Here is a 13,857-nt window from a genome sequence, read left to right on the forward strand (position 1 = left end):
CCGGGAGCCCCCCAGGACCCCCACCAGCCTGCACCCCCACTGGAGAGCCCCCCCGGATCCCTCCCGGCTCGGGTCCCCGCAGGCAGCAGCGGGGCCTCGTCCCCCGGCCCTCCCGTCCCCCGGGGAGCCCGCAGCCCCCCGGTGCCCCCCGCCCGGCACCCCCGGCCCTCACCTATCAGCTCCCGGGGGAGCTCGGAGCTCTCCTCGGCCATGCCGGGCGGCGGGGCTGCTTCAGCGGCTGGCCGCCCCTCCGCAGGGCCGGGCGAGCATGCGAGCCGCGGGGCGGGGGAGAAGGAGGAGGAGGAGGAGGGCGAAGAGGGCTGGCCCTGCGCCGGGGTGCCGTGCGAGAGCGGAGGGAAAAGGGGATGGGGATCTTCAGAGAGCGGCCGGGAGGGGCATTTCCCCGGGAGGAAGCCAGCCCCGAGGCAGGCAGGCAGGCAGGGAGGGAGGGAGGAGAAGAAGGGAGGAGGAGGGAGCCGGGCGGGGGCTGCCCGCCCTCCTTCCCCCTCGCCGCGGCAGGATGAAGGAGGGAGGGATGGATGGATGGAGGGAGGGTGCCCTCCCCCGGCCTCCGCAGCTCCCGAAAGGGGAACCGTGGCGCCCACGGCCGGCAGGGCAGGGGAAGGCAGGGAAATGCAGCCCCCCAGCAGCCCCCCGGGGTGAGGGGAGGGGAGGGCGGCCACGGGGGCCACCTGCCGGCCGCCGCCGCTCCCACCCGCAGCCACGGCCCCCGGGGAGAGCGGCCATGGCGCGGCCCCCAAGGGCTTCCCGGCCCCAGGCTCCGCTTTGGTCCCTGCTCTCTGCCTCCTTCTCCCCCCAGGCAGGGTCTGGGGTCTGATCTGGGGTCGCCATTGAGGCCCTGGCCCTACTGGGGGGCCGTGGTGACAGCCCGGGCATGACCCAAGTGCAGGTAAATAAATAACTGCGCCAGCAGCACGAGGGCTGAGCTGCCCGGTCCTTGGCTCGCAGGAAGCCTCTCGCATGGATGAACCGTCTCCTCTTCCACGGTTTGGCTGTGCTGGTGCTGGCTGTTGACAAGCCCTGAGCGCCAAGAGGAAGCATTGCAACACTGCTACAGCACCAAGCGCAGATGTTTGCAGGCTGTGCTCGGCCACCGTGAGGTCCCGCAGGACATGGTGCTCCATGGACGTGGCCTCTCCAGCCAGCACCACTCAGCACAGGAGCCATGCAGAGCCGCCTACGGCAACGAGGTCTCAAGGTCTCGCTGCTGGCCCTCCTCAACAGGTCCTCATCCTCGGCAGATGCACCCGCTGGCCTTGCCCCATAGGAGTGCTCCTTCTCGTGTGTTTCTTTAAAAAAAAGGTTGACGCTGTAAAGGGAGTGGTTGTAACCATCAAGTCAGCCCTCGTTTCCTGCTGCCTGGGAAAGAGATCGCCAAGGCTGGATCGCTTTAAACCCCGGCGAAGGATAACCTCTGATCCAGAGCTCATCTGCCTCTTCTGCACTCCCCCACCTCATCACCACAGGGATGTCACCTGTTCTAAGGTGATGCCCTTGTTATGGGTTGTTTAGCGAATGCCTTGTGAGGGGAAAGGCAAATATCTGGGCTTATGCTAGACTGAAGGAAACCAGAAGCATGCCTCCTTCCCCAGGATCAAAGAAAAACCCACAAATAGCAGTGTTTTGCTTGTTGCACTGTGCTGTTGAGCATTTTTGTTATGTGCAACAGACGCGTTACAGAAACACAGCACGTGAGCTGCCTAATTGCGCCTATAAAAATAAGGGCAGAAAGAAGCTCATTGGATGAGGGGAGAGGAAGAGGCTAGGCAGCTCTGGAAATACTTCAGCTTGCTCCTGGTAGCGATGCACAGTTTCAATGAGAAGATCATTTTCACTGCAGCAGGACTGTGATTGGTCCTCCTGCATCCTGAAGGGGTGGATTACTGCATAAACCTCATATTTCAGGCGCTCTACAAGTGAGTGACGGATCTGCAAGATCAAAGTCATTTATGCCTATTTAAGACGCCTGAAATGCATTCAGTGAGAGCAACAGCACAAATCCAAGAAGATGACTTATTTTCCTGGTAAAATGCTGTGCTGCTGCTCTGTGCATCTAGGGGACTACACATTCCCCGGTCTTCAAAAGAAACATAACTAGCAGTTTGAAATTGTTGCGACTTGTGAAACAATTTTATGATTCCCCACAGCAACAACCAGCACACTGAATAACTTTAGCTATTATCTTACCAACACAGATACAATTACTACAGAAATAGATACAAATTTGCTGCCTTTCCTTTTTGTTGTTTAACTACAGGAAGCAAATAGGGACATTCTTTAAAGAAAATAAACAAACAGTAAATACAGGGTATATTGGTAAAAGAAGCTGTGTGCTTTTAACACACAGCACAGCCAGTCAAACCTTACCTGGCCATATATATGCATAGAAAGAGAGCTCTATACCTGCTTGTTGATGGTCCTCTGCTCCCTCTTCTTCACTGTATCTGCATCCTTTTCCTTTCTCTGCAGAATACCTGGCAGTCTTTCCTCATAGCTCAGCACAAATATGCATTTTTTGCTTGTTGCACATAAGCAAGCTTACTTCCAACTGAGGAATCTGAGCATCTTTGGGCAGAAAACAAAACAAAAACAACAACAACAAAATAGGAATTCTGAAGTTCATATCTTTTCTAATACCCAGGAAGCAAAAATCAGATTATTAGGTCTGCATAAGAAAGGATATATAATTTCATGCAGTTACTTCTGTATTGAGTCTAATGCCCTGTGTTTGACTAAAACTTCCCCAAAAGATACCTTCTCTTCCATCACTATTTACTTACTCTGCAAAAATGCATGTTTTTGGAACTATGACAGCTCATACATGAAGCAGAAGCAGTTTCATTGCCTCATTTCTATCTGAAACAGTACTTGAAGTGCGGATCTTGCTTTCCTGGCTCCTGCCACACGACTGTAGGCCTCTCAGTGTGCACCAGCTGCAGAAGCGATGTGCTCCTTCCAGGCCGGCCTGCCTGCAGCACTCTGCTGGGTACTGCGAGCACCCCTCCATCTCTGCTTCCTTTCACACAAACCAGCCAGCACAGCAAAGCCAGGATACATACAGAAAAATAAAGAAAACAAACAAAAAGAATGGTGGTAGCAGGCAGTGTTTTTTCTGTTCTGTTGTTTAATCGCCACCATAACAAGCTAATGAAGTAGTACTGCCAAGGCTACTGTATCATTCCTTTTGGGAGCCCAGAAGACTAACCTGGTTCAAGGGAGGGAAGGTAGACTAAATTTGGGTGGGTTAATGCCCCCAAGGTCAGATTCAATCAGCAGATTGCATCATTTCCCACTCCTTATTCCCTAGAGAGGAGGCAGGAAATGGTCGCTCAGGCAAGCTGCAGCTGTAGTAGTGCCTGGATACTGGCGCTATTGCAACATCAGCAAGCCCTGTGAAAAGAAGGATGTTTCCACCTCCCAGAGCAGAGAAGCCTGGACCACCTCCCCAGGGGTCCCAAACATTTGGCTCCCAGAGCCTCCCAAATGGAGACCGTCCTCTACAGCTTAAAGGAAAAGCCACACCACCCCCCCAACAGAGGCACATCAGTACAGCTGAGAAGAACAGAGGTGTCCAAGTGAAACTGGGGTGGCTGAGGCAAATGGAGCTGGGTTTCTATATGAGCTCAGTTGTATTCCTGTAACCCTAGGGTGCAGCTCTTACCCTGAGCTGCTCCCGAGCAGTCATTGCTATGTCCGTCAGTGGGCTCTCCTCATCTTATGTTACCTGCAGTGGTAAAAATTATCATGGCTTGGTGTCCTAGCTAGGATCACACTACAGTAGTCATGTAGCATTTGCATATCATGTGTGCAGCAGGCCTACTGAAAAGGAAGGAGGCTACATTTTCTTCCACCAGAGCAGACCCAGGAAGTCATTTTAAAATAAGTCATTCAGAGGATAACCAACTTGCCTGCCACAGAAATGGGAGCTGTGTGGTTTGCTTGTAGATTTTTATTTTTTTTTTTCCTCTAAAGATTGTTCAAGCTACTGTAGTGTCTGGTGTGACAAAAATGCTGACGAGAACAGTGGGTTGGATCGTGCACCAGTTAAATTGCTGCGGGGAACAGAACAGCATCCACAGCTTAGACTTAACTGACAGTAACAGAGCAGGGGAGAACTGGGGACATCAGAAGACTCTGAGCAGGGAGACATTTGAGATAGAAAAACGTGGTGGTTGGGGGAGGAGGGGGATGTCCTCAGAACTGTGTGTTCATGTATCAGATTAACCATAAATTATAAGAAGTAGCTCACAAAGAATTTCTGACCACCTCTCACAGGTCTCTATGTTATTAGGGCATGTCACACCCTGCATTGACACATACTCTGTTGTATTTCTGTTTTCCAGCCCTTCTGCTGCCCTCATCCTCCTTCTCAGCTGAAATACTGTCTTCTCCTGCAGATCAGGCAGGTGTCAATGTGAGCTGGTGCCAAGCCACACTCACTGCCATAAGGTAGGCTACTTGTAGTCTCTACTGCTGAATGTCCTCCCTGCTATCTTCTCTGTCACTTGGACTGAGGCTTTAGCACTGTTGAATCTCAATCTTTTTTCCTTAGGAGCATGATGTGAACAATATTATGATGCGATCTGTAGCACGATCCTATTCCTGCTGAAGCCAGTGGAAAGATTTCTGTTGCTGACAGCGGGTGCCAGACTGACATTCGAGTCACACCATGGAGTCATCCTGCTGCAGAGCAGCATCAGGGTAGGAAGAATCAGGTGATCAAATCTGATTTGCAAAGCTGCCTTGCAATGTGCAGCAAAAACTCATGTCTATGAAAAACAGGGCAGAAAACAGCTCTAGATATAGATGATCCAGCCTTGCTAGTTGCATTTCTAAGAATAAATTAAAAGGGGTGGGTTTCTTTTCCAGCTATCCCCTCACAACTCCACAGGTATTGTACACTACATTGAGTGAATGAAGTCAAATTGGGCCACACATTCTCATCTGCCACCATCCTAGCCAGTCAGACATTGCCAAGAGCAGCATTGTTTAAAGAAGTGTTCCTTTTCAATCACTGGAATTATTATGAGCATTTTAAAGACCAACAGGCAGCTAACCTGCAACTGTATGGAAGTATGCAAAGTACAATTAAGTCACATACTTTCAACTATGTGGGAGCTCAGAAGTACACAAGGTCTACCAATCCATACCAGCTTTATTTCTGCTCAGCCTAAAAATGATTTTTAGCACTTCCAGTTTTCGGATCTCTCCAGGTATTTGGTTCTAATTATTTTGTCCAATTTTATAATTATATTTGAATTGCCTATGTTTGGTGACACTATTAAATGTGATATTTGAGTCCTGGACATTGACCACATCTGGTCAGAAACCTGTAGATGACCCAGGACTTAGGAATATTTTGACATGAAATGTTCATTAGAAAAAAATAATAAAAAAAAGGCATAAAACAATTTGCTAGCTAATTGCAAAATAATAAAGGTATCTTATTGGTAAACGATTGGATGCCTGGTTTTGAATTCACCAGTTGTGGCAAAATTGATAGGGAAAAATGCACATCCTCCATCAATTACTAGCTTGGTAAAGGAAATGACACACTTTTCAAACCCTTTACTCTGGGCTGCCATGCCGTACGCTTTTACAATTGCTTCAGTACTCTGCAACAAAAAGAAAAAAAAAAGAAAAAAAAAAAGAAAAAAAAGTATTTTGTCTTGATTTTAAATAAGGTGACTATAAATGCAGCAGCAAAGATGTATATTTTGATAAGGCATACTTTGATGGTAATGTTAAGAAAAGAATTACAAAGAGCAGCTGACGCTTCGTGAAAATCTTAATAGGAGGAATCTATTCAGAATAATTCTGGTTACTCTACTGTATTATTATTATCATCTATTTCCATATTCCTCTTCCCTCATTCGCTTTTAGCAGGCCTATTTGCATAAAACCGGGATCATTGTTTCTTAAGAGCTCATCTGCTTCTGCTACTTAGCTCTCACGTGAAAGCATAATCCTTTGCATATCCCATCACATTTAGTTAGAAACTGTTACAATTTTTATGACTTCAGATGTGGAACTGGAGAGCAAAAACAAATGATTCTTAAATACAGAACCTAAACCGGGGTCCTAACTTTCTCTGTTCCGTACCAGGCATAACTAGTGATGCTTGGAATACACTTAGCAAGATCCCAAATGGAAATAAAACATTTTAATCCATTTAAAACAGGTCTGTGAGTGTTGCAGCTCCTCAGCTCATCTGTCACTAAGTCAAAGCACCCCATTTTTGTGAAATCCCATTTCTCCTCCAGTACAGGCCTTCATGCATCCAGTATCTCAGCAAGCTCCTTTTTCTTACTGTTGACTCCAACTTAATCAAACAACACCTCTTGATTGGGTTTCCGTCAGCCTTGAGAGATTAACAACCCCTTGAAATCGAGGTGGTGAAACATGCTCCATACACATTATTTGTACTGTCTGAAATAACTGAAAAAGAAGACAGATTTTCTTCATGGCCAGTGAAGCAGGTGGAAATGAACCTGTACAAAAATAAATCTGGAGTAGTTCTGACCTAAATTTCAAACCGAACATGATTCTTTCTCTCCCTTTTAGAAGTTTGAACTTCACTCTCCACTTTTACTATCCTTATTTCTTCCCCCACAGAAAGTACTAACAGCCTTTCTATCAATACCAATATTGTTCATCCAACCTAAAAACCCCCACTGCAAAAAATATGTTCTTTAGCTCTAAGCAGTACTTTCTGGAGAGGTCATTGACCATGCAGTTTGTCAACAAGAACCTTTAAATGCATGTGCTAAGCCTAGATGGGTTGATAAATAAACCTCTAGCTCACCATGTGATGGCCCTAGAGACAGGGAAGAGAGGGTGAAAAGCATGGATAAAAATTTTTCTTGAACATTTCTGCCTTGGGAGCAGAAAAAGTTGACTTTATGGTGAAAAAGAGAAGACTGACAACAATTACAGGCAAATTTTAAGTATCAAAAAGCTTTCTAAATACCGTCTAATACCTAAAAGTGGCCAGTATTTGGGGACAAATGCCATCATCTAGCCAAATGCTGTGAGAGGTTCTGGTTTGCTAAAGGGGGACAGAAACTGTCCTTGCCATTTATCGCGGCCCTCACAGGGTACAGCAGGGAAGCAATTGTCCTCACCTCGCAGTCCAGTTAGGTGTTTTGCTCTTCAGTGAAGGAGAGGGAAGATTCACCACATCAGCAGAAGTTCATCACATCAGTGGAGCAGCTTTTTAGTGCTTTTCAGGGGCTGGGCACTGTTGTTGGCATGGTTTATTTCAGGTTGATACAGGGTGCTCAGAGGACTTCTTCGGTGCAATGAAATCACTGGACATTTTGCTGGAGAGTCAACAATGCCAAGGCAGAGGTGCCAAAGGAGCTCTACGAGAACAGCAGAAGGAAAAACACCTGTAAAATTCCTGAGATAAACCACAGATGTGACAAGGTCCCAGAAGGGAAGACTGTGTTGCAACTCCCTGCTACCCCACCAGCAAAACACTCTTCACTTTCATTCCTCTAAGTCGTAAACTACCTTTGAAAATACCACAATCTTACTGAATGTATAGGCTATTAAAAAAAAGAACTACTCCAGAAAATCATCAGTGAATTGCAAAATACGATTTTAAGAATAAATATTTGCAGTTTATAATCTTCATCTCACATTTTGATCTGTTACAGACACCTCCCAGCTAGGGCAGCAGAAACAAGACTGTATTATTTAGGTCAGGACATAGAAATGGAAAATACAGAACCCTATAGCTGGCTGTAACATTCACAATTTGCTATCTGCACTTTTCAGTCAGTGACATAGGTCAAATCATGTCATTTCTGCTCCCCCTCTGGACGATTTGCATAATAAAGCAGCACAACAAGGACAGCGTATTTCACAATCAGCCTGAAGTTTGCTTTTAGCATACGAGCACCAGTTCTAATCAAGTTCAAGTGCTCAAATGATCTCTGAAAACAATTATGGAATGGTTACTCCCATGGTGAACTCAAAACCTGCTCATGGATTTGATTAGAGATTTTTGGAAGCATTTTCCCCTGTCACCAGCCTTGGCTGTCATTTCCTCTAACGCAGTTTCTCAAAGCACAAATGTATTGGTTTATTATGATTATGTACTGTAAAACAAAACAGCATTGAGGATGACTTTGGATATTATTTTATTTTTTTCATCTTCATTTCTACAGAAAGAACGTAGCAGATTTTAGCAGCCTTCAGTCCACTCCAAGTGGTTAATTTACTGTTCAGAACAGGTTTTTATTACCCTTTCTTCCTTCCCTGCCTCACTGCACAAGTGCTCTCCTCTTTTTTTTTTTTTTTTTTTTCTTCTCCTTCCTTCTTCTCCAACTTGTTTCTTTTGGTTCCTTTCGCTGTGTATTATCTGCTGCTGGCAGTAATCTTAGCTCTTCAAGTGACAGCAAAATTATGAGGTGCTCAGTACGAGATGACAATTTTCTTCCCCTCATTCTAATTCATTTGCAGCCCCATCAAGGAATCAGCGTCATCTTTCCAGCGCGTTAACAGCTCTCTGCTGATAGAAAGCATTAGCTCCACATTCTTCAGCAAGAGGTCAAAAGCGAGTTTTGTTTTGTAACAACCCATTAAATTTTGTGCTTTGGAAAATTCCAGTGCTCCCCAATGTCAAATACCTAGGCTGTTACTTCAGTTAACACGCAGCAGAAGAAGAGTTCACTGGGAGATACTGAATGAGTCAGGCAGCAGAGAGTATTTCCTAGAGAGGATTGTGGTTTACCACTGTCCATGCCCAGTTTATTATTATTTAGCCTACTCTTAAGAAAGCCTCTTGGTTTCTGTGCACACAGAGGCTCCTGAGATCCTTTTATTACCTTAAACAAGAGCAATAGCTAGATGTTCCTGTAGGTTTCTACAAAGAAGTAACTTCCTTGTAGGACGCCTGGGTCAGTGTTACACACACTCTCATTTACAATCAGCATGACAGAAGCCTAAAATCTTTGTCATACTACCTCCATTAGATTATTTAGTGTGTTTCTGATGGGTATACATGCAGATTACAAATCTGACTGTAAGCATGTGGCAGATTGAGGGGTCCATAGGAAACAAGGAGCCATGCTGGCTGCCACCAAGGTCCCCAGGCATTGGAGTGGAGCTGTGCTGACCTGCTCCATTCAAGGCAGCACGAAGGAAGCAGCAGTGCTGCTCCGTGTACTGCAAGCAGACAGATGGTCCCCTGTTTTTCCTACCACTCTTTCAACTGCAGCACATTGAAACACAAAGGGTAAAGCTTGCAATAACTCAAAAGCAAAATCTGGAGAGTGACAGCTGGAAACAATCTTCTTAAAAATAGCCCAAACAGTAAGCTGGCGGTACAATATACATACTGCAATATTTGCACACGGGGCTGGAAGGAAGCAGAGGTAGCATACTGTGGTTTTGGCTGAAAATAAAAGTTGAGAAGCTAATTCAGCATTCAGCTCGGCACAGTCAGGGCCCTGGTGGAAAAACCAGCAAGGCACCTGGGCTCTGCAGCAGTGATAGCAGGATGCCCGAAGGATGGGATTTGGAAAAGAGAAACCTGTTTGGGTTTTGTTTGTTTGTTTGTTTTTCTGGGAAAAGGTGGGCTGTTTATTATAGGCTGAGACAGTTCGGATATCAGGGAAAGAATAAATAAATAAATAAATATCATTTGAAAACATTGAGGAGATGCAGCATTCTTCTACCCCAGCTGCAAACAGAGCAGCCACAAGACCAATACGGCTTCCTCCCAACCCAGTGGAGCAGAAGCAGCCAGAACCTGGTGTGAAATGGGCTGGCTGCTGCACAGACCTGTCCGAGGGCAGTGCTGTAGGCACGTTCCCCAGCAAGCTAGCAGCTCCACCAGCCTGTACTTTATTGCTGCTGCTCTGGGAGTAGCTGTAGCTATTTTCAGTTCTGCATCAGACGGCATCTGAAATTAATGTTGTTTAATAAGCAGCAAAATGAGCGTTGTCAGCATCTCAGTGTGAACACAGACACACGTAGACCTTTAGCAGATCTTAGTTATGCTTTACCTACACATAGAGGCACTCTTCAGGTTTTATCCTATGTCTGTCCTGATCTGATTTATTTATACAACCCTGATTCAACAAAAAGAGGGGAAAAACGGCCACAGACACAAAGGATTCACTCCTCCTCACTCTTCCCAGTTGCACACACCCAGCCGACTCATTTCCTTTCTCAGCAAAGGAATTGGGCCCCTGTGATGCAGTATTTCCAAAACAAGGAAAAGTTTTGTTCAGCCACAAAACCTTCGCCTCAGTGTTGGAGAAAGTGTGCCAGATGTCCTTGCCACATGCAGGAAGGAGAATCGCGCAGGGACTAGCACACAACGCACATGAATTAGCTTGAGGAGATGCAACACGCTAGAGCATTTAATGCAATATGTGCCACAGCTTTTAATGCAATGAATTCAGTATGTAATGGGCCTGCTGAGCTGTGAGGCAGCAAGAGACACTCAACCCTTCAAGCACAGACACTGTAGCCAGATAGGGGAAGAGGGAAGTGTGAGGGGCTGGAAGTAGCCTGGTGAAGCCCTCTGCACTCACTGCAATGTTTACGCAAATTAACGCAGCAGCTTTTTGCTTCATCAGATTAAGGAGCCTCCTTGCTTTTACCAAGGACACTAAATTATATATTTTTTTCCCTCATTCCCTTTGAAGTCCCATCTAGTTGTTATTATTTCCCTTGCTGAACTGCAGCTCTGTGCTCCCCAGAGACCCTTCAGAGTTTGCATTGTTTACATCTAGTGATGATTTCCACATGAAACACACTTGGGTTCAAGGAGAAAGTGTTTTTCTTGAGCTGCCAACTCAGCCCAGTCTCCAGCAGTTGAGCTGGATTTCTTCCACTTTATGCATCATCACTGGCAATTGAGGGTCCTGCGGGCAAGCTCCAGATCCTGGTTGCACAGCCATCAGCTGATGCTCTCAGCAAGGGGACTATTTTGCAGTGGACTGGACAAGAAGAGTTTTCTTCCCTTTCCATTTTTTGCCAACACAGGAAAGAATCCTTGGAGAGACAAAAATGCCTCCCTAGTCCCCAGAAAACAACGTGACACCATAGAGCGTAAATTCATGCATATTCACACACTACTCAACGCTTACTCAGAGTCAAAAAAATATAGCAGAATAGAAACAAGCAGTTAAAACCAACACTAAAATGCACGTGGAGTGTAATGTGTATTTTCCCTCTTGGGCAAATCAGTGCTGTACTCCCATGCTAGTACTTAAGGTGAACACATGCATGCAGGACTGCTACTCAGAGCAAATGATGCTCACCACATGAACCTGCAGGGAATACAGTGTCCATTAGCTACGGTAGAATTGAAAAATATCTTTGATATATTTCAGTTGCTCCTTTAGGATTTCTGAAGACAAAATGCTGTATAAACAGCATCAGTTGGCAAAAGGCTATTTCATTATTAAAACATTGTTGAAAACCTGGCTATGAGACATTTAGATGGTGCCAAACTTTTTAAAGGCCTTCCTGTCCCATTTATTTTTTCCTTACTGTTTTGTTCTGTGACTTGTTATTCAGAAGTGTTAGGTGTTTCTGGACATGTCTCTAAAGTTCTCGTTTTTTCTGATATTTTTCACATGTTTGTTAAATATAAATATGTTCAGGAGAGTACGGCTACTTAATATCTCATTGCAAAAATATAACAACAGCATTGAGTTCTGATTTAATCTATTTATTAGCTAAGTAGGTGCAGCTGCTCATTGAATACTACAAAGCATACATGAGATGTCCTTACAAGATGAAGGGAGATTTTGCAGCTGAGGGCTATATTCATCCTTTGAATCTACTGCCTTTTCATTTTCTATTTCCTCAATTGCCATTGCTCCTGGAAGAGCTTAAAACTTGCTACAGTTCTACTTCAGAGAAATGTACCAGCCATTAGTTCTTCTTGTGAGTAAGGATTGACACCTTGTGGCCAGAAAGTATTCGAGAAAAAATAATCCTATTACATTTTGATCATCCAGCCATTCTTTCCCTGTAGGCCAAGGTTTTCTTTAACCATTGTTTATTTAGGTTTTTAAAGAGTCATAGAAATATCAGACTAAGGTGGCTTTGTGCTCTTTCCTGAGTGTTTTTATATTGTTAAGTATGATTGAACTTCCTTTCTTCCAGGGAGAGAAAAACCTTTGGACGATTTGCTTCTCCAGCAGCTAGATAGGGGATTTTGTTCCAGCCAGACTCAAGGGTCATCTCACCAGGAGATTTGCACCTAGTCCTTTGAAGGATATTTTTACTCCACTGAAAATATTTTCAAGATGTGGGCAAGCACACCTGGTGCAACCTCAGAATGGAAACTGCTGAGACTGTCAGCCATATCTCCCCTACCCATTTGAGACCAGACCTGAGGGTGGAAAAGTAAGAGAAATACATGAGAGGAGCACCATAATCAGGGGACAGGATGTGTTACTGCTGATTCAGGATTTTGTTTCTGCTTTGGACATTAAAATTCCATATAAAGTTTGTGATCCTGTTACAATCTCTGGCTTCTTAATTGCCATATTAGAAATAAGTAAAATGGGACTCTGCAATCTATTTAGTTCAAGGAATTGGACAATGTAACAGGCTTAAAACATCTCTCACTGATCCCAGCATTTCCTCCTATGTGGAGATGTGCTTTTAATCATTTAAATTACACTAATTTCCAGGAATGCCATGTGTTGAAGCCTGTTCCAACCTCTATTTTTCTGATTCTCTGAGTTATGGGTATTCCAGAAATCATTGTAAGATGTCAAATCAAGCCTCAATATAGAAATATTTTCAGAAAGCCATGATCAGGGCCTTTGCTTTGAAGTGAAGCTCTAGCCTAACTCACAGTTTATTTATGTTTTGCAGCCCTGGTACTTCATGGTCTGAAAACCACAGCTTCGCTGGAAATACAGGACGCCCCCTTTTGCAGTTTTATAACAAATATTTAGGATATAATTTTCAAATTTCAGCTTTGAAACATTAAAATATCAGAATCTTAGAAGAAAGTGAAGGAACCTTTTGTCTATGTGGTGGAGGAAAAGTATTTTTGAAAGATGACTTTGCACACTTTTTTTTTTTTCCTCCAGATGACAACTGATGCAGTCTTTGATTGAAGTCTTAATTAAAGTCTTTGATCCTCTGTAAAGTCTCTGGAGTAAGCCCAAAATATTTAAAATAATAATAATTATTTTGGGAAGGGGGGAGAAACAATGCCCAGAAATTTTTCTTCAATTTTTTCCTAAGATGGTCAACAAGTAAAAGCATCTGAGTCATCAATGAGTGGAAGGGAATTTTGATATCAGCCTATAGAGTAATTAGACCCACCACCAGATTTCTTGTGTGCTGCTTAGAAAACACAACAATTTAGTATACAGCTTTACACCTTTCTTTGGCTTTGAATCATGCCGTTAGCATCTCTATCAGTTTTACAAAATCAGAAATCATGAAACCAAATGATTGCAGAGGAGTCTATGTTATATTAGTTACAATAATAACAGTTTTTGTTTATACGCATTCCAAGAGGTGACCCATACCTTACAACAAATTTATTTATTTATTATTTGATTTCTTCTAGCCTTTAATATAAGTTTTAACTTACCTTTAAAAAGATTATTGCTAGTTTAAGTGTTGCCTCCTTTTCTAGTATGAGTTAAGACAATTCTGTGACACATCTAACCACTGTTTATTCCACAAAGTGTTATTAAAATTATTGAAGCATAATAATAATCACTTTCATATAAATATGAAATCAGAATCCTAGGAAATAAATTTCCTTACAGAAAGTCAGTTGCAAATATTGAAGAAGCAAACAGGATATAACCTTGCCTTGTGATATGGGGCTATATA

At 44.1% G+C, this 13,857-nt stretch overlaps 1 protein-coding gene and 1 long non-coding RNA gene across 8 annotated transcripts in view; one reads left to right on the forward strand and one right to left on the reverse strand.

Moving 5' to 3' along the window:
• CARMIL1 (capping protein regulator and myosin 1 linker 1) overlaps nt 1-545 on the reverse strand; it is a 189,244-nt gene extending 188,699 nt beyond the window's left edge. For 2 of the 7 annotated variants that reach the window (XM_084508001.1, XM_084508000.1), the window contains exon 1: nt 173-541. In XM_084508001.1, the coding sequence (XP_084364127.1) occupies nt 173-212 (40 nt within the window). In that variant the 5' untranslated portion in view covers nt 213-541. Of the gene's footprint in view, nt 1-172 lie in introns of all 7 variants that reach the window. The other 5 variants (XM_084508004.1, XM_084508003.1, XM_084507999.1 and 2 more) reach the window with 4 other exon arrangements.
• An 11,262-nt stretch (nt 546-11,807) lies between these two features.
• On the forward strand, nt 11,808-13,433 carry LOC311432433. The gene is made up of 3 exons (XR_014690062.1): nt 11,808-11,934; nt 12,157-12,399; nt 12,877-13,433. It is a non-coding gene; the product is annotated as an uncharacterized lncRNA (long non-coding RNA).
• The last annotated feature ends 424 nt before the right edge of the window (nt 13,434-13,857 follow it).

The sequence above is a fragment of the Aythya ferina genome (genome assembly GCF_964211825.1).
Source record: "Aythya ferina genome assembly, chromosome: 2".
NCBI classification, from domain to species: Eukaryota; Metazoa; Chordata; class Aves; order Anseriformes; family Anatidae; genus Aythya; species Aythya ferina.